Genomic DNA, 25,033 nt, shown 5'->3' with positions numbered 1-25,033 from the left:
TTTTGCCACCTTGCAAACCCAAGAGTTAACGGGTACAGTAGAGAATTGGAGAAATGGGTGACTGCCTGATGAAGTGACCTGTTTGGGATCATGCTCAAAGGCAGCAGCTAGTGGCATCTACTTTATCACTGGGTGTCAGAATTCCTTTTTTCCCCACACTGAGAACCTTGAGATGGTTGAAATTTAAATATAAAAATTGAACAAATGACATGGAGCAATGTTTATGTTTGACAATGAATATCTTATTGAGCATTCATTGAGTTCAGCGAGAAGGGCTGGGTAGTAAGGCAGATTCCTCTCCCAGTTATTGAACTCCTGTTGCTCAAAGTTGGGGAGAGATTTGGGGACCTAAAAACATTCTGCAGGGACATGCCCTACTCCACAGGGTGACATTCATGTGTTATCTGGTAGCTGAATCTGCTGTGAGATGTCCCTTGATCAGCTGTCAAAGTTAGATAGTCGCTGGGCAGGTACTAGTTGTTGCTCTATTTTGAGGGCTGTGTGGTCTGCACACCATAGATGACAGTGGTGCTATCTGCCTTCCAGGTGACTGTCACAGTGTCTGCACAGAAGCTGTTCATCAGACATATCAGGGTGTTTTTGTGAGGCCACATCTTACAGTGGAACTGTTCCTGCCCCTGAGCAATGGCCTTTCAGAATAGAGATGTGACCAATCACCAGTGGGACATTGGAAATGTTGCATGATACATGATTAGGCCTTTGTTGAGGAGATAAGAATCAAGGAGAAGTCTATTCTCAGACACACCAGTGTGGCCTTGTTGGCCTGGAGCTCTTCAGAGGAAGGTGGCAAGAGGGTGACTGAGAGGCCTGCCTTGGGCTGACCTGTGCCGATACAAGAGGGTTGTGAATCAGCAGAGGCAAAGTTAAACGGGGATCCACCTTTTCAGAGGCTCTGTGACTGTTCATGTTGTGAGCATCTTGTCTATCTTGGCACCCTCCTCTGATGTCAGCTTGAGATCCCTAGAGAGCACACAACTGGTCCTTTCTGAAGCCCTTCCCATGTTGCCTCTCTCAGGTGAGCTGGCCCATAATCTTTATTCTGACACCTCTGCAGCCTCAGTTGCCAGGTTGTCACCAGGCCAGGCTGTGATCTGACCTCCCTGGTCTCTGGAGTTTGAGTGTAGAAACTTGCCTTTAGCTCCAGTGGCTTAAACACAGGCCAGGCCTTTACTGCAGTTCATTTTCCCCAGGCCAAGTGCCTCCTTCTATCTGACAGGATGTCTCTCACACTTGTCTAAAAGTCAGATCCTTGGATTTCATACTTTGCACCTGCTCATCTGAGGAATGGGGCAGACAGGGTGCTGGGAGGTGGCATCTCACAGTGGAACTGCCCCTGCCCCTGAGCAATGACCTTCCAGAATGGAAAAGTGACCAGTTCCCAAGGGCACAGTGGAAGTGTTGGATGATTAGGTCTTTTTGAGGAGATAAGAATGAAGGAGTATATGAGACAGGCCTGGGGTGAGTTTGCATGGCAGGTGCCACAGGGGTAGAGTAGAGATTTTGGGAAAAAGGTGTCCACTTGAGCACTTTCTAGGGTGATGCACCGTGGAATGCTCCAAGTGGAACCTGTTAACTGCTGGAGAACACCGAGGAGTTTGAAAATAAAATAATGGAGGAAACAAATGAGGCAAAACAGAATTTCTGATTGACAGGGCCTATTTTATTGAGCATTTTCGGGTTCAGAAGAAAGGCAGGAAAAGGTTGGTGGGGTAGGAAAGGGGACTCTTCCTCAGGGTCCTTCTGCTTCGCCCTCTGAGAAGAAGATGGAGATCATTGTTCTAGGAACACTCTGCAGGGGCCAGACTCTTCTCCACATTGCCAGATTCATGTGTGACGTGGCAGGTGAATGTATTGTGAGATCTCCACTCATCTGGAGTCATGGTCAGGTAGCTGCTGGCCATGTACTTGTTGTTGCTCTGTTTGGAGGGCTGCGTGGTCTGAACTCCCTGGGTGACTGCAGTGCCATCTGCCTTCCAGGCCACCGTCACGTCTTTCGGGTAGAAGTCATTTATCAGACACACCAGTGTGGCCTTGCTGGTCTGGAGCTCCTCAGGAGAAGGTGGGAATAGAGTGACCGAGGGGGCGGCCTTGGGCTGACCTGCAATGTGGACAGGCAGATGAAGTCAGAGTCCTTGTGTCCACCCAGGAATCTCTGATGTCAGGAAGTCTGCATCCATGATGCAGAGGGAGCATTGGGAATTTCCTTCAACCACTCTCCGTGTCCCTAGGGTTCATGGGGCCGGACAACCGTGCCTCACATCTTCTGAGACCTCCCTGGGCCTTGGCCTCCCACACAGGCATCCTAACCTCACCTCCCAGCCCACTGTCCTCTGACATCTTGTCAGTTCTGCGTGTGGTCTCTGCCTGTCTTTCCTCTGAGCTCTCTGTGAGTGCTGTGTGTCCCACTCTGGGGACAGTTCTAACTTTCCACCTCTGCTCTGGCCCGCCTGGGTTCTCATCTAAGAAGTCTGTTTTCCTGGCAGTCTGTCTCCCCTGGAGTCTCTGTAGTGGGGCCAGGGCCTTGCTCATCCCAGCATCTGTCTTTCTGGCAGAGGCTCTCTCCTTCTTAGAGTCTGGCTAGGGTTCCCTGACTGACGTCAGACCTGTGGATTTCATATAGTGCACCTACTCATCTGTAAACGCAGGGTCTGGTTCTTCTGAGAAGTGTCTCACAGAGACCCAGGAGCTCCCTTTCCCAATGTAGGCTTCGTCAGCCCCATCTGGGCTACCTTATGTCCAGAAGTTTCTCCCTTCCTTCTTCTAAGTTTGCCAATTCCCGGTTGGCTCAGAGGTCTGCTCCTGGCTCTCCATAGAGGCTTGGGGATCACTTCCACCTCTCACCTTGTTTCTGATCCTGGACTCTTAGTTGCCAGCAGTGGGTATTAACTTGAGCCTCTAACCTGTGGTTTCATAGCCTCAGTCCTTAGTGCTCTAGGTCTTTCTAAACTCACCAGTTTTCACAACTTCCCTGCCCCTTGTGTCCTGTTTTTGTCACGTGCTAGGCCCTCAGTTTACACCCCCACAAAGCTCATGAGACAGACAGACAGACAGACAAAAGGCAAATGGAGAAGATACAGGTGAAAGTGCATTCCTGTGATACCCACCCACTGAGACAGACAGACAGATACAGACAGACACAGAGACAAACAGACACAGGCAGGCAGATGAGCTGTAGTAGGTCATCCTGTTTGGTCTCTGCCTCTGGGGTCAGAGGTGAGGGAGTGCTGATGACCAGCTAAGGCAAGCATGAAGGTCTGAACAGGAGGAGACGAGCTCAGCACTCACAGCCAACATCCAGGGAGAAAGTTTGACCCTAGGCTGAAACTCAACACAGAAACAGCTCCCCAAAAGGCAGAAAATCATCTCAAATCATGACTAGAAGCAAGAAGGAGGGAGAAGGAGCCACTTACCTAGGACGGTCAGCTTGGTCCCACCACCGAACACCCAACACTGTGATACAGCCTGGTGCAAAAACATCTCCTGGCCGCACCCTCCCCCCAACCCCAGCTGCAGCTGTGCTGGGTGCAGCCCCTCTTGGACCTGTGCGTCCTGCATGACAGTGAGGAAACCTCACTGGAAGATGCCCCAAGTGCATGGTGGCTGTCTTGGCAGGAGCCATTGTCCTGGTCAATGAATGGCCTCCCTGAAAGTCCCCTGTACCCTTTTCATCCTCTCTATGGAAAAGCTACCTTGAAGGAAAAGCAAAAGCAGAGAGAAGCCCTGAGTGGCAGTTCAGTGAGGCTGGAGGCTGTGCAGTGACCCTGGAAGTTCCCGGGACCAGCATCTCAGCTTCTGGAGATCCCACCTGGGAAGCAAGAAAGAAAGTAGTGTGGGTATTGTAGTAGGGGACATCAGGCTGAGAACACGGGCCGCAAATACAGTGGGAGACCGCATTTCATCTTCTCACACAGAAAGAAACATCCACAAAGAAACAACGCTGCACATCCAATTAGATAAAGAAACTCATGACATTCGTGAGGGATTTTCTGAGGCCTGGATTATTTTGCTATTCAGTTATTATTGATAATTTGTCCTTAGTTTGATAATTGTCTTATAGTTATACAATTCAACCTTCCAGGATGGAAGTGCAATATTTAGAGAGAGAGAAAGAAGAGATGTCTGGAATTTCCTGGCAAGTATCAAGCAAAGGAGGAGTCATTGTATTGTGGGTGAATTAAAATCACCCATGAATTCATTATTTTGACAGTGTTGATGGCACCATAGAAGTCATTGTTATTCCCCTGTTTCCTGTGTTGAAAATTCTCCAATATGAAGAATTAATATGAAATACAGAGGGAACGTGTCTTGGGTCAGGACCTGATTTGGGATGGATCTTGGTATTGTCCCCACGGGGGCAGCGGTATGGTCCTGCATGGTGTGAGCTTTCAACCCCTGAAATGGAGTCAGATGGGTGCTATGGGACATTAGAACCCCTCAGGTGCTTCCTGATTCAGACACTGGGGTTTGTGACCTCGAGGCCGTCATGAATTTTGAAGGGGACCCATTTCTCTGCACCAGTGTGACTGAAGAGTTCCCTGTCATTGAGAGTTCTGTCCTTAGCTTGGCCTGGCTGTTCAGCAGCTCCGGGGAGTGCAACTACTGGGTGGCTCATAAGCTGGATGCACAGAGAGTGCAGTCTATGAGCTCTTGTAGCCGAGAAGACTGAGAATTTCTACTGGGGGCTGCACAAGTAGGACTCCAGAGTGAGTGTCTTGACCATAGGTTGCAGGTGCACATGGGGGTGTCTGAGCCACCTGAGGGAGCTGTGGAGAGTGTGTCCTGGTGGGATTGAGGTCTGGAGCTGCAGTTTCCTGAGAGCTAGATCTTTCAGTAGCCCTCTTGCCACCATCACCCTCCCATGATCTATTCTAAACTGGGCCCAAGTGCAGTCCTTGTGTGCATTCCTGAACCTCACCCAGGCTCCCTCAAAAAATCAGTGGATGCCCATTCTGTGCCTAGGTTGGTGTTTTTTCTCATTTATCAGAATTCATCCAAGTCTTCCTTGTCATGCAGACTGATCATCATCTGGCCGTAGCTGTGAATGGAGTCCTACATTATCTCCATCCAGCAGACTGAGTTTTGTGGTCTGGTCCTTAATGGTTGAGATCACAGCCTCATGCTCTTGGCAACCTTGAATCTGACCCTGATCCACACCCATCTGAACACATAGTGATCACCTCTGTGTTTCTCTGCGTCAGCCCACGTTCCACTAAGTCTCTCTGTGAAACGCTGGTCTCTTTATGGAGCTTGCAATCATTGTGAAAGCCTGAGAAATGCACTTGCAGATTCCATTGTCCATGCCTTCCCATGACAAACGATCTCCTGACAAGTTCCTTCAGAGAAAACTAGAAAGATAAGCCTCTGTTTCTGCAGAAACCTTTGCTTTGTTTCAAACATCTTCCTCCCTCCACATTTCTGCCTCTAGCCTGAAACTAGACTCCTGAGACCCCGCTTCATTTCTCTCTACTTCTCTGCTCTGGCCAGCTACCTTCCCTCTTTCTGGTCCCCTTCCCCTTCCCAGACAAGGGCCAGTCTGTAAGGCCAATTTCCCGGGCTGGATCACAGTTCTACCAGCTAAGGGAACCTACCAGAGGAATGGGGCAGACAGGGTGCTGGGAGGTGGTATCTCACAGTGGAACTGCCCCTGCCCCTGAGCAATGACCTTCCAGAATGGAAAAGTGACCAGTTCCCAAGGGCACAGTGGAAGTGTTGGATGATTAGGTCTTTTTGAGGAGATAAGAATGAAGGAGTATATGAGACAGGCCTGGGGTGAGTTTGCATGGCAGGTGCCACAGGGGTAGAGTAGAGATTTTGGGAAAAAGGTGTCCACTTGAGCACTTTCTAGGGTGATGCACCGTGGAATGCTCCAAGTGGAACCTGTTAACTGCTGGAGAACACCGAGGAGTTTGAAAATGAAATAATGGAGGAAACAAATGAGGCAAAACAGAATTTCTGATTGACAGGGCCTATTTTATTGAGCATTTTCGGGTTCAGAAGAAAGGCAGGAAAAGGTTGGTGGGGTAGGAAAGGGGACTCTTCCTCAGGGTCCTTCTGCTTCGCCCTCTGAGAAGAAGATGGAGATCATTGTTCTAGGAACACTCTGCAGGGGCCAGACTCTTCTCCACATTGCCAGATTCATGTGTGACGTGGCAGGTGAATGTATTGTGAGATCTCCACTCATCTGGAGTCATGGTCAGGTAGCTGCTGGCCATGTACTTGTTGTTGCTCTGTTTGGAGGGCTGCGTGGTCTGAACTCCCTGGGTGACTGCAGTGCCATCTGCCTTCCAGGCCACCGTCACGTCTTTCGGGTAGAAGTCATTTATCAGACACACCAGTGTGGCCTTGCTGGTCTGGAGCTCCTCAGGAGAAGGCGGGAATAGAGTGACTGAGGGGGCGGCCTTGGGCTGACCTGTGCAGATAGAAGGGGGGTGTGAGTCAGCAGAGGCGAAGTTGAATGTTTTCCATTCATGTACACAAAGTGTCTGTGCCTGGTTTATTGTCACCATCTTGTTCGTCCTGGCACCCTCCCCTCTTGTCACCTTGAGGTCCCTAAGGAACACACAGCCTTGCACCTTTCCAGAAGTCCTTCCCAAGTGGCTTAGGTGACCTGGACCCCTCCCTCCCTTCTGCAGCTTCAGTTTCCTGATTTTTCACCAGGCCAGGCTGTGATCTGTCCTCCCTGGTCTCTGGAATCTGAGTGTAGATTCCTGTGCTTAACTCCCAAGGCTTCATCCCAGGCCAGGCCTCCACTGCCGTTCATTTTTCCCATGCTCAGTGCCTCCTCTCTGACAGAATTTCTCTAATCAGCCTTGGAGGATGGTCCTGGGGTGTGTAGGGAGGCCCTGAGGCTATTCAGTGCAGGAGAGAATTCTTAGCCCCTTCTATCCTCCAGTGTTTAAGGCTCTGGTCTAGCCCAATCTACTCCCTGACAAGGGATGTGTTCCATGTAGAGAAGCCTGGACTCTTCAGAGACTCGGCCATCTCCTCTGTACTCACTGAGCTGATCACAGGACTATTGCCTAAGCTGTGTTCTTGGGGCTGCTCCTCCAGAGGGTGGTACAGAGCAGCTTTCCATCCATCCCTGTAGCTTCTAAAGAATCTTGATTTTTACCTTGCAGTGAGGTAGTTTTCTGAGACTCCTATCTCACTACCCTATTTCTCATCTCTTGAGCCTAATGTGCCCTTTGAAGAAGGCAGGAGACTGATAATGAGCATGTGAGATTCTGAGCCCCAAGATTAAGGGGCAGGCTCCAGAACCACTGATTCTCTGGCCTAGGGGACCTCTCTTCTTTTGACGACCATCCTGGGCTCTGGGCACCTCACATACTCTAATCTATCTCTTTGTATCCCTGTGTCCTCATTGACAGCAGGGTACTGGAGATCTGCAACCTAGAAAGAGCCAGAGCTCTCTGTCTCCTCTTGAGGTAAACTCCAGCCATGTCCCTGGGCCTCCTGAATGGCTCTCCTAGCTTGATCAAGCATCCAGTTCTCAGTCTAGACCTCAGAGGCTTTAGAGACTGTCTCTAAAGCCACTCAGTGCCCCCTGTCAGACCTGCTCTCTGACCTTAGTTAGGCATCTTTCCTAGAGGAGGGGAAGGAAACCCCATATTTGAACAACTCCCACTCAAAGTCTCAGGACTAGTTCATATCTGACTCCTGGTACTCTTTCTGCTGTTGACCTTAGGATTACCCACCTCCCCCAGTCTCTGGGAGAGTATAGAGGAAAGAGTCCCCAGAGAGAGAAAACAGGCTTTTCTGAGACAGAAGAGGAGTAGGATAGGCTGGGAAAGATCATGAGAACCACTTACCTACGACGGTGAGTTGGGTCCCGCTGCCGAAGACATACCACAGTGACTGAGGCTCAGACTAAAACCCATGGGCAGGCACCTGGGGCCTGCCCCCTGGGGGATAGGCTGGAGTGGGCATCTGTTAGGCGTGACGGTGGGGCTGTGCCCTCAGCAGTGGTTGAGTGGGTAGTCTGTCCCCTAGAGACTTGATTCCTTTTCCAGGCAGGCAATGTCCATTGCCTTGGAGCTGCCCCACTTGTGCCCCTCTTTTATGAGGCTGTTGGTGCTGACAGTAACCCTAAGCATAGTAGGTGCTAAGCAAATTCTTGATGACATATCCGATGGTATGTGGTTTGGCACAGAGTCCTCAGCTGGTTTGGACTTGCTCAATCTCTCTTGGGCTCATTTTAGTGATTTTGAGCCTCTTTCCCACAAGCCCCAGTGGTCCAACTATGCCAACTTCCTAAGGCACTACTACACGGTACTACCTAAGGTACTACTACATGGTACTTTCTAAGGTACTACTACATGGTACTTCCTAAGGTACTACTACATGGTACTTACTAAGGTACTACTACATGGAAACTCCTCCACTTGCATTTCTCTTATGGAGATGTAACTCAGGTCCACCTTATTCACGAAGCCTTCTCTGATCTCTCAGACTACTCTTTCCATTAATTTATCTTTTCATTTATCCATGCATCCATCCACTTGCATAATCATCCATTCATCTACCCATTCATCTAACCATTCATCTGTCTGTTCAATTGTCTCTTTTTCCATTTATCCACCCATTTATCCATCCATCCATCCATCCAACAATGGCTACCAAGATGTTTCTGCAAGAGGCCCCTCTTTCTGGTCATACCCCTCTATTTGGTGGTTGAGGCCACCTACTTGTGTTCCCCCTAGTTTCCCTTTTTTTTGTATTGGGGATCAAACTTGGGTCCTTGGGTTTGCGGAGCAGGTGGCAGAACCACTGAGCTAAATCCCTGGCCCCCTAGTTTCCCTTTTTCCTTTCTGGCAGCCCATGATCATCACTCAAATCTGTTTTCCCTGTACTTTCCCCACTGTCTCTGCATCTGACCCTTAATGTGCACTCCTACATTTATGCAGAGACCCTAGATCCCTATTTACAGTCCTGACCTTTATTCTTATCTTTATATTCACATTTATTTTGCCTTTTGAATCTATCTTTGCTTGAATATCTCACAGGAATCTCAAATTCAACAGACCCAATAAAATTCATTTTCCTACAAACTTGATCAGCCGTATTGTCTTCATTCAACAATATCTCTCTAAGCCAGAGGCCTGGAGTTGTTTCAGAATGCATTACCATCATTGAATTACCCTCTTTATCCTAGACATTCTAACACAACACAACACAATATCAAAATACTCTAAAAGAAGAAGAAAAAACACTCAAGTCTCACTCTAAGGGCTTATGATGGCAGAAATCCTCATGCTTTTCCAAATCTGACTTTACCTCCTAAGGCCATTTAATTATATTAGAAGACTACATATTGCATTGGAGGTAGCATTTTTTTTTAACCTTAGCAGCATGAACATTGGCTATTGTATTAAAAATAGGCACATAGCACTCTTGACATAGAATGTAATACAACTTTATAAATAAAATTTTGTTGATAAAAAATAGCAATATAAATCCAACACTTGTTTCTCAATAAAGCAAACATTCAGCATTTTATTGTTATTAAAGGAAATTTCTTCAACTCATTAAAGAGTATGTTCCAAAATTTACAGCAGCCTTCAAACATAAAAGCAAAATATTGGAGTTAGAAATGAGGCAAGCTTGGTCATGCACACTTTTATTATTCAACATATTCTACAGATCCCAGCCAAGGAAGTGAGATGAAGGGGGAAAAGAGACCTAAGTATTAAGAAAAAAGAGAGAAAATTATTTGTTGCAAAGGATGTGTTAGTTTACTGAAACACAAACAAGTCAAGAGAATAAGCTGAAGAACCTTTAGAACTCACACAAGAATTAAAATTGCTCAATATAAAAGTTAACAGGTTTCTCTGTTATATAAGCAGCAACCATTTAGGATATGAAGTTGGGGGGAAATTTACAACTTCAATAAAGTTATGTTAAAGATACCTTCTAAGTAAAAAATACGAGATGGGCAAGATTTTCATGAATAGAATATAAAACTTCCCTACTAGTAGACATAAAAGTAAATGAATGGAGAGAATGTTGTATTCTTGGATGAAAATGCTGAGTGTTGTAAAGATATGAATTCTTAAATTAATCATATATTCTATGAAATTATAAGCACAATACTAAAAGAATGATTTTTTTCATAATTTGGAAAGTGATTCTAAAGTTTATTAGTAAGAATGATAGAGACTAGGCATGGATATTTTGAAAAATAGTAATAATGATGGGTTCTTTCCCTACCAAATACCAGAAGATGCTGTAAAGCTAAAATAATTAAAATAGGATGGAACAATGCAGGAGCATATCAACAGATCAAGAGAATCACAGAGAGAATGCAATAAATCAGTCATTTAGCAGTTGATGAAAGATGTATTTATATTTAAAATGTGTGTTTGGCTTTCTATGTAGAATATAAACAAGCTTATATTTCTACACATAAAAATAAACTCTAGATAAAGTTAAAAAAAACTCCCACAAAATAAAGCATCAAAACAATGAAAGTGCCAGAGAATAATAGAAAAATGACTTATACAAGTAAAATGGCTTTTTCTTATATATGGTACAAATCACAGAAAACATAAAGAAAACATTAAACCAATATGACACATAAAAAATTACCAGGTGCTTTATGGTGAAATACTTCATAAACAAAAGGCATAACATAGATCAGGGAAAAATATTTGAAAAAAATACACTAAGCAAGGGTTTACTATCTCAAGTAGATAGATTAAGAGTTTCTATAGATATCGAAGAGAAGAGCAACTGAATGGAAAAGCAGGCCATTCAATGACCCATTAATTTACAGGAGGAATAAAATCAGTCAATAAAACATATGAAAGTATAAAAAATTTCATCAATGATCAAATAAATAATAAAACAACACATTCTACTTTTTCTCAACACACAGGCAACATAAAAGAAGATGAAAAACTATCACAGTTTGGGCAAGGATGCAGGAGAAAGGGACTGTCATTCACTATGTAAGTGTAAACTGGAACAGCCTTTGGAGGCGTTATGGGAATTACCTTTAAAATTTGAAAAGTTGTTCTCTGTGATCAGAAAATTCCACTTTTAGGCATCTATCCTGTATGAACACATAAATGCTATCTATCCACACACACACACACACATGCATAAACAGGAATGTCCATTATGGCACTACGTGTATAACTTTTGTGGAAACAGTTTAAATGTCTATTAACAAGGGAATTAATAAAAAAAATTCTGTTTCATCCAAACTTTGCCTATAAAGCCATTTATGAAAGTATGATAGTAGATCCATATAGAATAATATGAAAAATGTCAGTAAGAGGTTGTTTAAAAAGCTTGTTACAGGGTAAAATGCAGAGTATGGCTTGATTTTTGAAAGTAGAATCTCAACACAATTATGTATGTGTGTGTTTTCAGGGACACACAAACAGAAAAAAATCTGGAAATATATAGACCAACATGATAGTGGTCATCTCCAGAGAATAGGTTTTAGGGGAAAGAAGTAGGCGATGTTAAGAGATGTTTATATACTCTGTACGTACTTCTGTGCTTAATATATAAATATATATGTATTCATACATATATTTGCAAAAAACACATATATTTACAAAAAGTATGTTACTCTTGTATTAAAATTACTTTTGAAGAAAAAATTTTTTTCTTGTGAACATTTTAATAAAACCAGAATACTATAAAGTTAAAATTAAAATTAAGTGAAATACCACCAGCAAGAGATATACCACTGAAAATTTTCTATGTTTGAAAAATGCACATAGACCTTATGAAAACCAGTGGAGCATTTTTGATCTTTTAAAAACCTGGATTTTCCCATATTAGAGATGCTTCAGAAAGATTTTTATGAGACTGATGTCTTTATTTTGATGATAATAGTAAGCCTTTATTGAATATTAACTTTATGCCAAATTCTATTTTTCAGAAACAGAATTTTGAAGGTTTGTGTAAGATTCTTTATGATGGATACATTATTCTGCACCTGTCATATCCCCTTTTCTGACTATTCAGGGGTTTCCCATTTTCTCCTCTCCATTAATATTGAGCTCACCACCCTGGTTTGTAAACCTTTGGTTTCACCCCCCATTCCCAGGATAAATCCCTAGAAGTGGAATTATACATTTTAGATAAACACAATTTCTTTTAGGACTTGTTGCCTATTGCTAAAAGGCTGTATACTTAATGTCTAGAGATAGTTCACGAGAATGCCCAGTCCTTCCTGGTCAGTGCTCCTGTATCCTTGCTTTAAATTCACTTGCCAATTGCATAGTAATCTTGGAGCCTAGTCACCATGTGGACCTGCGTGTCCTCCCCATGCAGCCTGTGGTCCTCCCTCACCATCTCCCTGAATGTAGCTGTTGCCTTCTTTCCTTCTCTGTCTTGAATCTGGCTTTATACCAGGCTGAGATCTGGAATCAATTTTTCCAAAACACTGCAATTGCTCCAACACCTCCTTCTGAACTGTAGCTCAAAGGTCAGGAGCACAGACCCTTGAAGTCTCTGTCTCTGCTCAAGGAGCCTCCTGCCACTTTGCTCTCCACGCACTGTTACTCTTGCTGGAGGCCACCATCACCAGCCAAGCTGTGAGAGCAGACTGGGAATCTGCCCACAGAGGGAACATTTTCCCTCCCTGTTTATTGCTTCTAAACAGGTCATGGGCCTGTCCCCACTGCTGGACAGGCCCCTTTGGTTCAGGACTACACTCAGCATGCCCAGGCCTGGCTGCCAGTAAATGTTTATAAACAAGCCAGTGAGTGCACATCCTTGGGGGAGATCAAGTGAGGCACTAGCCTTGACATAGACAACTCAGGAACCGGGACAAGTCATACTTCAATGCAACCTTAAAAAATAAAAGTCAATTCAAACAAAGCCATGATAGACAATACCCACACTTTAAGTCAACATCTCAGGTTCCTCTTCTAGGCCTAATCCTTCCTTCTGATTCCTCTCGCTGCTCTCTTCCTTGCTTGTTCCCCATGATGAGGTCCCTTACCTGTCCCGCAGGCTCTGCAGGCTGTAACAGATACTTCCTGTCTGGGCTCCAGTATTGGGGATTCTGCTCCTTGGTGCTGGAGTGCTGCTTGCAAACCCATGTCCAGGCCCAGCAGCAGGAGGGTCCTGCATTGCCTGGGGCCAGGGCTCAACCCCTGGAGTCTCATGACTCTCTTGGCCTGCCCTGGGCTTCATCTGCTCTCAGCTTCTGGTGCCTCTGGCTGCACCTGCGGTGTAGAATCCCTGCAGGGGTTCTTCTGGTACTCTCACAAGCAGTGGCTGCTCCAGTGCACAGGGGTTCATGTGGCCCTGGCCCTCTCCTCACTCTGGCTGGGTTCTGGTCTCCATTCTCAGGCAGCTCTAGCCCTGGCCAAGGCTACTACCTCTAGTGGTTTCTCCCTGAGATACAGCTGCCAACTGACCTGTTGTGGTTCATATCCAGGGCTCAATTGCTCCTAGGGCAGCCACCTGCCTGGCCCCACCCCTGGGACCCTTTCCCCCCAGTTCCCCAAGGACACTCTGGGTCTAAGGAGTGTTTCTCAGGGGACTGGAGGGGCTGGTGGCCCAGTGGAACAAGAGTCCCCAAGGGCCTGAATTCAGGGGGACAGGGCTAGATGGGGCTTTTCTGATTAGTCTCCCAGGCTGGAGCCCTACACACTGCACTATGGTCAGCTGGGACCAGCCCTACCTTGGCTGAGTTTGTCAGGCTTAGCCAGCTCCCATCTGGCCTACTCTGGAATGAGGCAAGGACCCTGCAAGGAGTGACTGTGTATGTGCCAGGCAAGCAGTAGTGGGAAGATTGTGACTTTGTCTGTTCAGACCTAGGTCACCCGTGGGTCTCAGTTTTCTTCTTTGTAAAATAGGGAGACAGTTCTGCAGCAGGGAGGGTATGAGAATTAATGAGCCCATGAGCTTGCTAAGCTCCTAGCAGGTGTTGAATGAATGCTGGTTCCTTTTTTGTTTTCCTTTTACTTTAGGCTTCAGAGCAACTCTTGGGATGTCCTTGGGGCAAATGTCCTTGTTTTACAGGTGAGACAACTAAGGCCCAGAGAAGACAAATGCACACTCCCCAGTGGTTCTATGGATGCAGAGAGTCCCAGAATCTAGGAGTAAGCCCATTCCCTGCATTTCTATCCCTTTGCCTTGAAGCCACCTTGAAGGCTCATGGCCAGCTCCCAAGTGAGCCAAGGTTTGAGTTCTGTTAGGAGTAGGTGGAGAAGGAGGGCTGGGCATCTCCTTTGGGTTGCGGTCTGTTTTTTGAGGCCCTGGAATATAATACATAATACAATGGCAATGCTAATGCTTTGGCTTTAGCATTGGCTGAATGTTTTACAATCTTTATCCTTGGAGGGCGGGGGGCTAAGATTATTCCTTCTTCCACTTGCAGATAAGGAAAATGATGCACAGGCAGGTTCTCTAGTTTTGTGATGCCATAGGGCCAAGAAGTTCCAGGGCTGGGATTGGCTCTGCATGGCACCAGGGCATAGTTTGTTGATGATGCCTCCATTTTTGTTCCATCCAATGTCCCTGGCAGCCCAGCATAAAAATGTCTAAGATCTTCAGGGTCCCAAAACCTGATATGAAAGGCCCTTCCTTACTCTCCCACTCCTGAGACTGCAATGAGGGTCTGTTCTCTTGCTCTCAGGTTGCTTTTTATGCCACAAAAATCTTTAGAAAATATTAATTTTTAGTTGACACATAATTATATACATATTAATGGGGCAATGTTCTATTTATAATGACCAGAGCAGGGTAACTGGCAAACCTATCACCTCAAACATTTATGAAGATTTTTGTATTGGAAACATTCAAAACTTTGTTCATTGAACTGGGTGTGGTGGGATACAACTGTAGTCCCAGCTACTCTGGAGGCTGAGGCAGGAGGATGGCTTGATCCCAGGAATTCAAGGCCAGCCTAGGCAACATAGCAAGATCTGGACCCTTAGAAAAGAGAAAACCAACCAAGCAACCAAAATACTGTTACCTATTTTGAAATATACAGTGAATTGTCAACCATAGTTATCTTACTGTACCACAAGATCTTTAATGTAAGTTCAGAACTGCACTGCTAAGTCTTTTGATTTTTTGTTGCAGCAGGTCTAAAAAGGTCCTCTCAGGTTTTCCTTTAAGAGTTTCTTGGCCCATGTTTTGAGTCAGATACTCCTGAAATTTCCTGCTAAATTTGGTGGAAATTAGCCCAGCCATTTTCATAGGATGCAGTGATGAACAAATAGCTTTAAACTTTATTTCATTGATACAAATTATGGTTGCCAGGAAAAAATTGTCCGCAGATCTCTAGGTTTTCTGCATGTCTCTTGAGCAAAGGTGCCAACTTCCTTCCCTCTGGGCCCTTTTCAAGGATGTCTGTACAGTGAGCAACTGTGGAAGGTAGAGATGGTATTTCCCTTTAGAGGGCAGGCATGCTTACTGTCCTATATATAAGAGCTGGGTCCCTAAACTCAAGTTGCAGATGTCACCTTGCCCTCTTTTGCATAACCTTATGAGATTGATGCAAAAAAAGCATCAACTCTGGTAACTGCTATTGCTGTGAGCAATAAACAGCTCTTTGTCTCCGAGCCAGAAGGTTTTGTCTTCCACTAGCATTTGAGAAACTGTGGCAAGCTATGTTTTAGCTTGCAAGGAGGCTAAAGTCTCAGACCCTTCACAGTTTGTGATAATGATTATCATGAAAAGGAGGAAGAGAGAGAGATAAGTCAAGGTGGTGACCATGACGTAATAGTTTGAAACACTTCATCAGATCAGCTTTCCAGGATCTCCAGGTGGGATCTTTCTATTCTGAAACATTGTTAGGACAACTTTGGGTGTTGAGAGCTAGATTATACTAATAAATCCCACACATCCCTGGACATGTAGATGATCAAGGCATTGAACAGTAATGGGGTGTGGGCACCCTAAGAACTGTCATGCAGGATTCAGGGGAAGGCCCTGGGAAGCCTTAAATCCAATCTAGCTTCTCCATATTTTGGGTGTGAGGTCCACTCCTATCTCTGACCTTGGGCTTTCCATATCTTGGGGGATATGGGTAGGGCCCAACCTGAGAGTCTAGGCTGCATTTGCTCTCTCCCCAGCACACGTTGTGGTGTTATAGTCCCACTATGCAGGACCCAAAAGCTGTGGTTTCCCCCAGGGACAGCCCCAAGTCTTGGGGAAAAGCAGGGGCTGTCCCTATAGACACAGCATCCCCACCTTCTCTCCCACCCCACCTCCTTCAGCCCCTGCACCTGCCATAGCCTCTGGGCAGACATCTCACCGCAGACCACATCCTCCCAGGGTGGCTGCAGTCGGAAATCCGGGTTGGACTGGCCCCTGGGGATCTTCCAGGGTCTGGGGCTTCCCCAGATGGTGTAGCTCTGGCTCTGGCTGCCCAAGCCCTCCCCTGTTCCTGACTGAGATGTGCTGACGGCTGGATCAACTTCCAGGCAGAGGAGTCTTGGTCCAGCTGACCCCCTGTTCAGTGTCCCTAGAGCCTGGACCTTCTCTCCTTCACCCACAGTACCTAGTGGCAGTGGCCACTATACACTACTTCCTCCCACGCCCAGGTGTCCTCAGCTTACTGCTCCACGCTGTCTCCTAATTTAACCAACAGGCTGATCTTTCCACTAGAGGGAGCCCTGAGGGGGCTGAAGCAGAGGATGATAAAATATTTGGGAACTCAGAATTTGGAGCCAGGGACTGGTTCTTTAGATCCTAAGCCCTAAGTGGTCATGTAGAAACCAAACACCCTGGCTCCTTTCATTCTAAGTAGGCAGTTCCCACCTCAGCTCTCCCTAGAAATGGGGAGAGACTCTTACTCCTTCTGTAGCAGTCACAAACTAGCTGACCTGGCAGAGATATTCTAGCTCCTTCTACTGATGAATTAATAGAGGTACAGAGAGGGTTTCTTGCCTAAGATACACAGCAACTAGACTGTATCCTGGAACTTGACTAGTACTAGCCAGAGAGACCTGGAAGAAACAGCTCTCTTAGGTATGGGTCGAAGCCAGCCTGGAAGTAAAGGGTGGGATTTAGGACAATTTCAGTTCTTTAACCTCAAACTTCCATCCAGCTGCCAGAAACACAGCTCAGGGAGGGAAAGTCCAGTAGGGGGCAGTAAAGACCATAGTGGAAGTCTGAGTCAGACTGTCTAAACTAGAGCTCTTCAGCAGGGGAGGCTGGAGATCAAGGGGTGGACTGCAGAGGTGGGAGAGGAAGGGAGACAGGAGCTGGAGTCTGGTCTACATTGCTGCTGTGTTGGTCAGATTTCTGTCACTACAACAAATACCCAAGATAATCAATTTATATAGAGAAAAATTTTATTTTGGCTCCCACTTTTGGAAGTTTCAGTCCAAGACCAGTTGGCATTGTTGTTTTGGGCCTGTTGTCCGGCAGACCATCATGGTCAGGAGCATGTGGTGGAGCAAAGCTGTTCATTTCATGGCTGGGAAGCAAAAGAAAGAAAGAAGAGGAAGGGGCTGGGGCTCTGCTATCCCTTTCAATGACTTGAAGGCTGCCTGCTAGCTCAGACCTCTTGAATGTTCCATCAGTGCCCAATAAATAGTGCCATGGACTGGGAACCAAGCCTTTAACATACAGGTTTTTGAGGAACAGTCCAGATCCAAGCTATAGTATGCACCAGGACCTAATTCAACCCTGGAAGCATAGTTGGGTCCTGAAAGAGGTGAGTGAAGCAAGTCACATCCTGAAGTTCCTCATAGGCTTTTTTGGACATTATTTTTGGCTTTTATTGGTACATTTTAGGTACACAATATAATGACATACATCATTGGAAATTTGCCCCTTTACATAATCTCTTTTGGTTCTTATTTTTTCCCCTTTCCCATGTCCTCCCTTCAACCCCTCCATGCCTCCGTATTTACAAAGACTTTGTTTCCAGTTTTTCATTTTCTCACATTAATTCCATTCCCTTCTTTCCTTTCCCTACCCCTCCCACTTCCCCTTCCCTTCTGCCCCTTTTCTTCCTATTTCACATTATCTATTATACTTTTTAGTCTTTATTTACACTTTCAGTTTCTCACTCTAGAGAAACTAGTTGGTATTTACACATGTGTGTCCTATTTATTTCACTTAAGAGTATCACCTCAATGTGCATCCATTTAGCAATAAATGTCTCTAATTTCTCATGTTTTATGTCTGAGTAGTACTCCATTTTATAAAAAAAAATTTTTCTTTATCCAGTCTCCATTTGATGGGCATTTGGGCTGTTTCCAAATTTTACCTATTACAAACTGTGCTGCTATGAACATGGGTGCACATATATCACTGTGGCATGATTCTTTTAATTCTTCGGGGAAGATCCCCAGCAGTGGAATAGCGGGGTCAAATGGGACTTCCAGTCCTAGTTCTTTGAGGTATCTCCATACTGATTTCCACAGTGGTTGCACAAGTCTGCACTCCCACCAGAAGTGGAGCAGTGTTCCTCTTTCCCTATAGCCCTGCCAGCATTTGTTATTGGTTGATTTCATGATAGTAGCCATTCTTTCTGGAGTGAGGTGGAATCTCAGCGTTGTTTTCATTTGCATCTCTCCAATGACCAGTGATGTTGAACATTTTTTCATGTATTTATTTGCTATTTCTACTTCTTTGTCTGAGAAATGTCTGTTCATTTCAGATGCCCATTTTTGGATTGGGTCTTTAAATTTGGGAGGTCTGCTTTTTAAAAATTCTTTATAGATTCGAGATAGTAGACCTTTGTCTGAGGAAGAGCAGGTGAAGATTGTTTCCCACATTGTGGTTTCTCTCTTCACACTGCTGGCGGTTTCTCTTGTTGTGCAGAAGCTTTTTAGTAAGAAGAGATCCCAGTTGTTGATTGTTTGTGCTAGTTCATGGGCAACTGAGGTTTTGTTCATAAAATCTTTTCCTACACCAATGTATTCAAGAGTTCTGCCCAACCTCTGTTCCAGCCTGTTCAGCATTTCTGTTTTAATATTTAGATCTTAAATCCATTTCGATTTTAGTTTAGTGCATGGTGAAAGATACAGGTCTAGTTTTAATCTTTGACAAGTTGAAACCCAATTTCTCCAGCACCATTTATTAAAGAGGCTATGTTTGCTCCTCTGAGGGTGTTTGGCTCCTTTGTCAAAGATGAGGTGGCTGAGTGTGTCTGGAGTTGTTTCTGCATCTTCTAATCTGTTCCACTGCTCCTCAGGTCTGTTTCTTTGCCAGTACCATGCTGTTTTTATCACAGTAGCTTTGTAGTATAGTTTCAAGTTGGGGGTTGTAATATCCTTTGGCATGTGTCTGTTACCTAGAATTGCTTTTGCTATTCTGGGTCTCTTCTTGTTCCAAATGAATTTTGGCATTATTTTCTCAAGGTCCATGAAGTATGCTGCTGGGATTTCAGTTGGGATCACATTGAATCTCTATAGCAGTTTTGGAAGTATGGCCATTTTCACTATGGTGATCCTTCCTGCCCAGTAGCAAGGGATGTCTTTCCATTTTCTGATATCATCTTCAATCTCTCTTTTCAGAGTGCTATAGTTTTCAGAGATGAGGTCTTTGATTCCTATTTTTAGGTTAATTCCTAGGTATTTCAGGTTTTTGGATGCTATTGTGAAAGGAATTGTTTGCCCTATTTCTCTCTCAGTGAGTCTTTTGTTCAAGTAGAGGAAAGCTATTGATTTTTGTGTGTTGACCTTGTATCCAGCTACTTTACAGAATTTGGTTATTAAGTCTAGAAGACTTCTGGTGGAGTTCTTGGGGTCTTCTATACAGAGTATCATGTCATCTGCAAATAATGACAATTTGACTTCTTTATTACCTATTTTTATATCTTTTATTTCTTTCTCTTGTCTAATTGCTGTAGCTAATGCTTCCAAAACTATGTTGAACAAGAGTGGTGATAGTGGACATCCTTGTTTTGTTCCTGATATTAGTGTGAAGGATTTCAGTTTTTGACCATTTAGTATGATATCAACTGTTGGTTTTTCATAGATGGCTTTTATCAGATTGAGGTAGAGACCGTCTAATCCAATTTTTTAGGGTTTTTATCATAAATGCATGTTGGATTTTGTCAAATGTTTTTTCTGCCTCTATGGGGATAATCATATGGGTTTTGTCCTTGGCTCTATTGATATAGTGTATTACATTGATTGATTTGAGCATGTTGAAGCAACTCTGCATCCCTGGGATAAATCCCACTTGGTCAGGGTTTATGATCTTCTTGATCTTCTGCATTCTATTTGCAAGTATCTTATTAAGGATTTTTGCATCTATGTTCATTAGTGAGATTGGCCTATAGTTCTCTTTTTCAGTTGGGTCTTTCTCTGCTTTGGGGATCAAGGTGATGGTGATGTTTCCTTCCAGGAATGAATTTGGGAGTATTGCTTCCCTTTCAATTTCCTTGAAGAGTTTAAACAGTAGTGGCAGTAGTTCCTCTCTAAATGTCTTGTAGAATTCAGCAGTGAAGCCATCAGGACCTGGGCTTTTCTTAGTTGGTAAGTTTTTAATTATGTTTTCAATTTCATTAGTTGGTATTGGGTCGTGTAGAATTTTTAGGTCTTCTTCATTCAACTTTGGTAATTCATACGTATCTGGGAATCTGTCCATTTCTTCTGTGTTTTCCATCTTATTGGCGTATAGGTTCTCAAAGTAGGTATTGATGGTCCTCTGGATTTCTGCTGGGTCTGTTGTAATTTCATCCTTTTCATTCCTAATTGCATGGATTTGGGCCTTTTCTTTCCTTATTCTGATAAGTTTGGCTAAGAGTTTGTCCATTTTGTTTATTCTTTCAAAGAACCAACTCTTTGTTTCATTGATTTTTTTTGTACTGTTCTCTTAGTCTCCACTGCATTGATTTCTGTCCTGATCTTTATAATTTCCTTCATTCTATGGGCTTCAGGTTTGTCCTGCTCTTCTTTTTCTAGAAGCTTGAGGTTCAGCATCAGGTTGTGTAATTGGGCTTGCTCTGGTTTCCTAATATGAGTATTCACCACTATCAATTTTCCTCATAAGACTGCTTTCATTGTGTCCCATAGATTTCAATATGTTGTATTGTCATTGTCATTTAGTTGACAGAACTGTCTGATTTCTTCTTTAATTTCCTCTGTGACCCCTTGGTTATTCAGAAGTGTGTTGTTCAATTTCCATGTGTTTATGAAATTTTTGTGGTTTCTTTTGCTATTGCTCTCCAGTTTCATTGCCCTATGGTCTGATAACATACAGGTGATAACTTCAGTTCCTTTGCACTTACCTAAATATGTTCTATGAGCGAGTATGTGGTCTATTTTGGAGAACAACCCATGTGCAGCTGAGAAGAATATGTATTTTGATTTTGTGGGGTGGAACACTCTGTAAACATCTGTTAAGTTCATTTGTTCAAGAGTTTGATTGAGTTTTCTAGTATTTCATTGCTTGTTTTTTGTCTAGTTGATCTATCTATTTGTGACAATGGGGTAATTGAGGTCCCCCACTACTACTGTATTAGTGCTTATATGATTTTTTATGTCCATTAGTATTTGTTTTATATAGTTGGGTGCACTAGTGTTTGGTGCATAGGTATTTATAATTGTCATCTCTTCCTCTTGGATTGTTCCCTCTACAAGGATGTAGTGTCCTTTGTTTCTCTTAATCAGTGTTAGCATGAAATCCACTTGATCTGCAAAGAGGATAGCTACTCCTGGTTTTTTTTGGGTTCCTGTCTCATGGATTATTGTTTTCCACCCTTTAAATTTCAGTCTATGAGTTTCTTTTTGAATTTAGTGTGATTCTTATATGCAGTGTACTGTTGGATCTTGCTTCTTGACCCATTCTGCCAGTCTATTTCTTTTGATTGGTGAGTTGAGACCATTAACATTGATGGCTATAACTGATATGTACTGACTTATTGTTATGACTTTTTCTTTTTTTTGGATTCTCCCCCTTTGCTTTCAATTTCTTGTCGTGCCTGATGGGTTCATTCTGCTGTGCTTCCTGGGATTGTGATCCTTGTTGTCTTTTCCTAGGATTTTGTCTAAAATGTTTTGGAGTGCTAGTTTTGTATTCATGAAGTTTCTAAGGTGCTCTTTGTCATGAAAGTATCTTATTTCTCCATCAATCTTGAAAGATAGTTTTGCAGGGTACATCAATCTGGGTTGGAGGCTGTTTTCCTTTAGGGCTTGCAATATGTCACTCCAAGCTCTTCTTGCATTGAAGGTTCGTGTTGAAAAGTCTGCTGTGATTCTGATGGGCTTTACTTTGTATGCGATTTGTTTCTTTTCTCTCACTGCTTGTAGAACTTTGTTCTTCTGTTGGGTTTCTGGAATCTTAACAATTATATTCCTACGTGTGCATTTTTTTGATCAAGGCTAGTTGGAGTGCTATATGCCTCACTTATCTGCATGTCAAGTTCTTTTCCCCTGCTTGGGAAGTTTTCTGCCATCACTTCTGTGAACAGTTTTTTCATGCCATCTGCACTCTCTCCTCTTTCTTCATTGACTCCAATCAGTCTTATGTTATTCTTCTTTGCATTGTCTAGCAGCTGCTGGATTGATTTCTTATGGTCCCTTACAATTGTAAAGCAATTTTTCTTTTTCTAGTCACTAACTGCAATCTTATCTTCTATATCTGAAATTCTGCCCTAACATTGGCTCATTCTGCTGCATAGAGTTTCAATGGAGTTTTTAATGTCCTGGAAATCTGTTTGCATCTGTTTTATGGATTCCATTTGTTTCCTATGTTGGGATTCCATCATGTTCTTCAGCTCCTCCACTTTTATTCCCATTAAGTTTATTGGTACATTTTCAGTATAAGATACAGTTACATTCATCATTGGGATCTTGTACCTTTACATGAATATCTTGGTTCTTTTTCTTCCCCTTCCCTTGCCCTCCCTGCACCCCCTCCACCCTTCCCTATTTGCAAACACTTTGTTTCCATTTTTTACCTTTTCTCAAATTTTTTCTTTTCCCTTTTTTCCTTTCCCATACCCCTCCCACTTCCCCTGCACCTTTAGACTTTTACTACACAATATCAATTGTACAGTTTTTAAATTATAATATCAAGATCCAGGAGACATTACCACAGATTTTAAAGAATTTAAAAGGATATAGGAAGCATATTTCAAAAATCTGTTTTGAAATAAATTTGACAACTTCTAAGAAGTACCTTGGAAGACAAATTAATGAAACTAACTCTGGAGGAAATATAAAATTTGAATAGCACCTATTAAAGAAAGTATATTCCTAGCTTGAAAACCTACCTATATGACAACAGCAGGCTCATATACATTTTAACTGATAAATTATATCAAACAATTAAAGCAGAAAAAAGAAGGAACACTTCTCCCCTCATTTGAGGAACTCAACATTGTGCTAATCCTAAAACTGGATAAAGATAATAGAAGAAAAAAGTATGAACATAGATAGAAATTTGTTTAACAAAACAAACTATTAGAAGTCAGATCTGCTGGTATGTAGGAAGTGGTTTTGTTATAGGGATGGCAGTGTTGGTTCAGCATTGGAAGATCCATCCCCAAAAGTCATCCTTTTAACAGAGGAAAGGAAAAAGCCATATGATCCTCTCACTAGTTGGAGAAAAAATATTGGACTAAATTCTACAGCTGTTCATGGTAAAAGCTATCAGGAGACTAGAAGTAGAACAGAAACTTCTCAACAGATTAAAGACATATACTCCATAGTTTCAGTGAGAATGTCTTATATGAATGGAGAAGATACAATGCTTTCTCCTTAAGGTGGGGAGCAAGGGCAGATATGCTTACTCTTTATTTGTCCATTAAACTTTGAAACCTAGGCCCAACCAAAACAGTCTGGAAATAAAATGACACAATTAGGATAGGATTGGCAAGGTAGAAGCAAATTCTTTATATGTAGATAAAATGATCATCTACAGAGAAAATACTAAGAAATCTCTAGGAGCCCCTAGAATTTGTATTTGAATTTAGCAGGATTAGAAAAGACAAGGTGTATATAAAAATTCATGTCTGTGTATACTTGCTATAAATGAAGAATTGGATATTGGAATTTAAAAGTTATGTAGGAGTACAAAGGACCTAGAAAAGTTAAAAAAAACAGTGTTGGAAGATGTTTAGTACCTAATTTTAAGACTTCTTCTAAAGCTACAGTAATCAAGGCAGTGTTGGTGTAAGGAAAGACATATAGATCACTGGAATAAAACAGAGAATCTAGAAATAGAACCACACATATATGATCCACTGAGTTTTGAAAGATTATTTAACATTAGCATTTTATAGAATACAAACTCAATTCAAGAGCTGAGGAAGAGACAGTGTTTTCAGCAAACGGCAGTAGAACACCTGGTATCCATATATAAAAAATTAGCCTCAACCCATTATTTCCATACATGAAAATAACTTGAAGGGATCTATGAACCTAAATATGAAAGCCTAAAAGTATAAAACTTTAAGAAGAAATTATAAGGGAAAATGTTTATGAATTCAGGGTTGGCAAGAACTACCTAGTATACAAAAGACATAATGTATAAAAGAAAAAAATTGATAAATGAGATTCCATCAAAATCTAGAACTTTAAATGACATCATTAAAATGAGAAGTAGTCCTTAAACAGGCCATATTTCCAATGCACATAACCTATGACCAGAATATATAAAGAATTCTTAGAGCTCATTAATAGCCCAATTAAAAAGTAGACATAAGAAGTTGATAAATAGCCGGTATAGCACAAGGAAAGGTGTGCAACTCTAGAATCAGAAAAATATCAATGAGTACAATAACAAGATTGAATTATACACTCATTAGGGAGATGAAGTTAAAAGTTTTAAAAGCCTTGTCATGACTTTTTCTTTTGTTGGCTTCTCCCCCTTTGTTTTTAATTTGTCATGCCCAGTGGATTCATTCTGTGGGTTTCCTGGGGTTGTGATCCTCATTGTCTTTTCCTAGGGTATTGTCTAAAATTTTTTGGAGTGCCAGTTTGATATTCATGAAGTTCCTGAGGTGCTCTTTGTCATGAAAGTATCTTATTTCCCCATCAATTTGAAAGATAATTTTGCAGGATACAACAGTCCAAATTGGAAGTTATTTTCTTTTAAGGCTTGAAATACTTCACTCCAGGCTCTCCTT

The 25,033-nt window shown here is 43.0% G+C and overlaps 2 gene segments (V, D, J or C); both read right to left on the bottom strand.

The window, feature by feature from the left end:
* Positions 1-1,659: 1,659 nt before the first annotated feature.
* Positions 1,660-25,033, bottom strand: part of LOC106009314 (Ig lambda-1 chain V regions MOPC 104E/RPC20/J558/S104-like) — a 505,149-nt gene continuing 481,775 nt past the window's right edge. Inside the window, 2 exon segments of the V gene segment in view lie at positions 1,660-2,119; positions 3,432-3,469. Coding sequence covers positions 1,800-2,119; positions 3,432-3,469 — 358 coding nt within the window.
* LOC101712340 (immunoglobulin lambda variable 2-18-like) overlaps positions 5,971-25,033 on the bottom strand; it is a 153,861-nt gene continuing 134,798 nt past the window's right edge. The window contains 2 exon segments of the V gene segment in view: positions 5,971-6,430; positions 7,830-7,864. Coding sequence covers positions 6,111-6,430; positions 7,830-7,864 — 355 coding nt within the window.

This window comes from Heterocephalus glaber, unplaced genomic scaffold, assembly GCF_053883595.1.
Source record: "Heterocephalus glaber isolate CG9 unplaced genomic scaffold, H.glaber_assembly_v1.0 deba00001687, whole genome shotgun sequence".
In the NCBI taxonomy this organism is placed as follows: domain Eukaryota; kingdom Metazoa; phylum Chordata; class Mammalia; order Rodentia; family Bathyergidae; genus Heterocephalus; species Heterocephalus glaber.
This window is presented reverse-complemented; position numbering and strand designations above follow the sequence as displayed.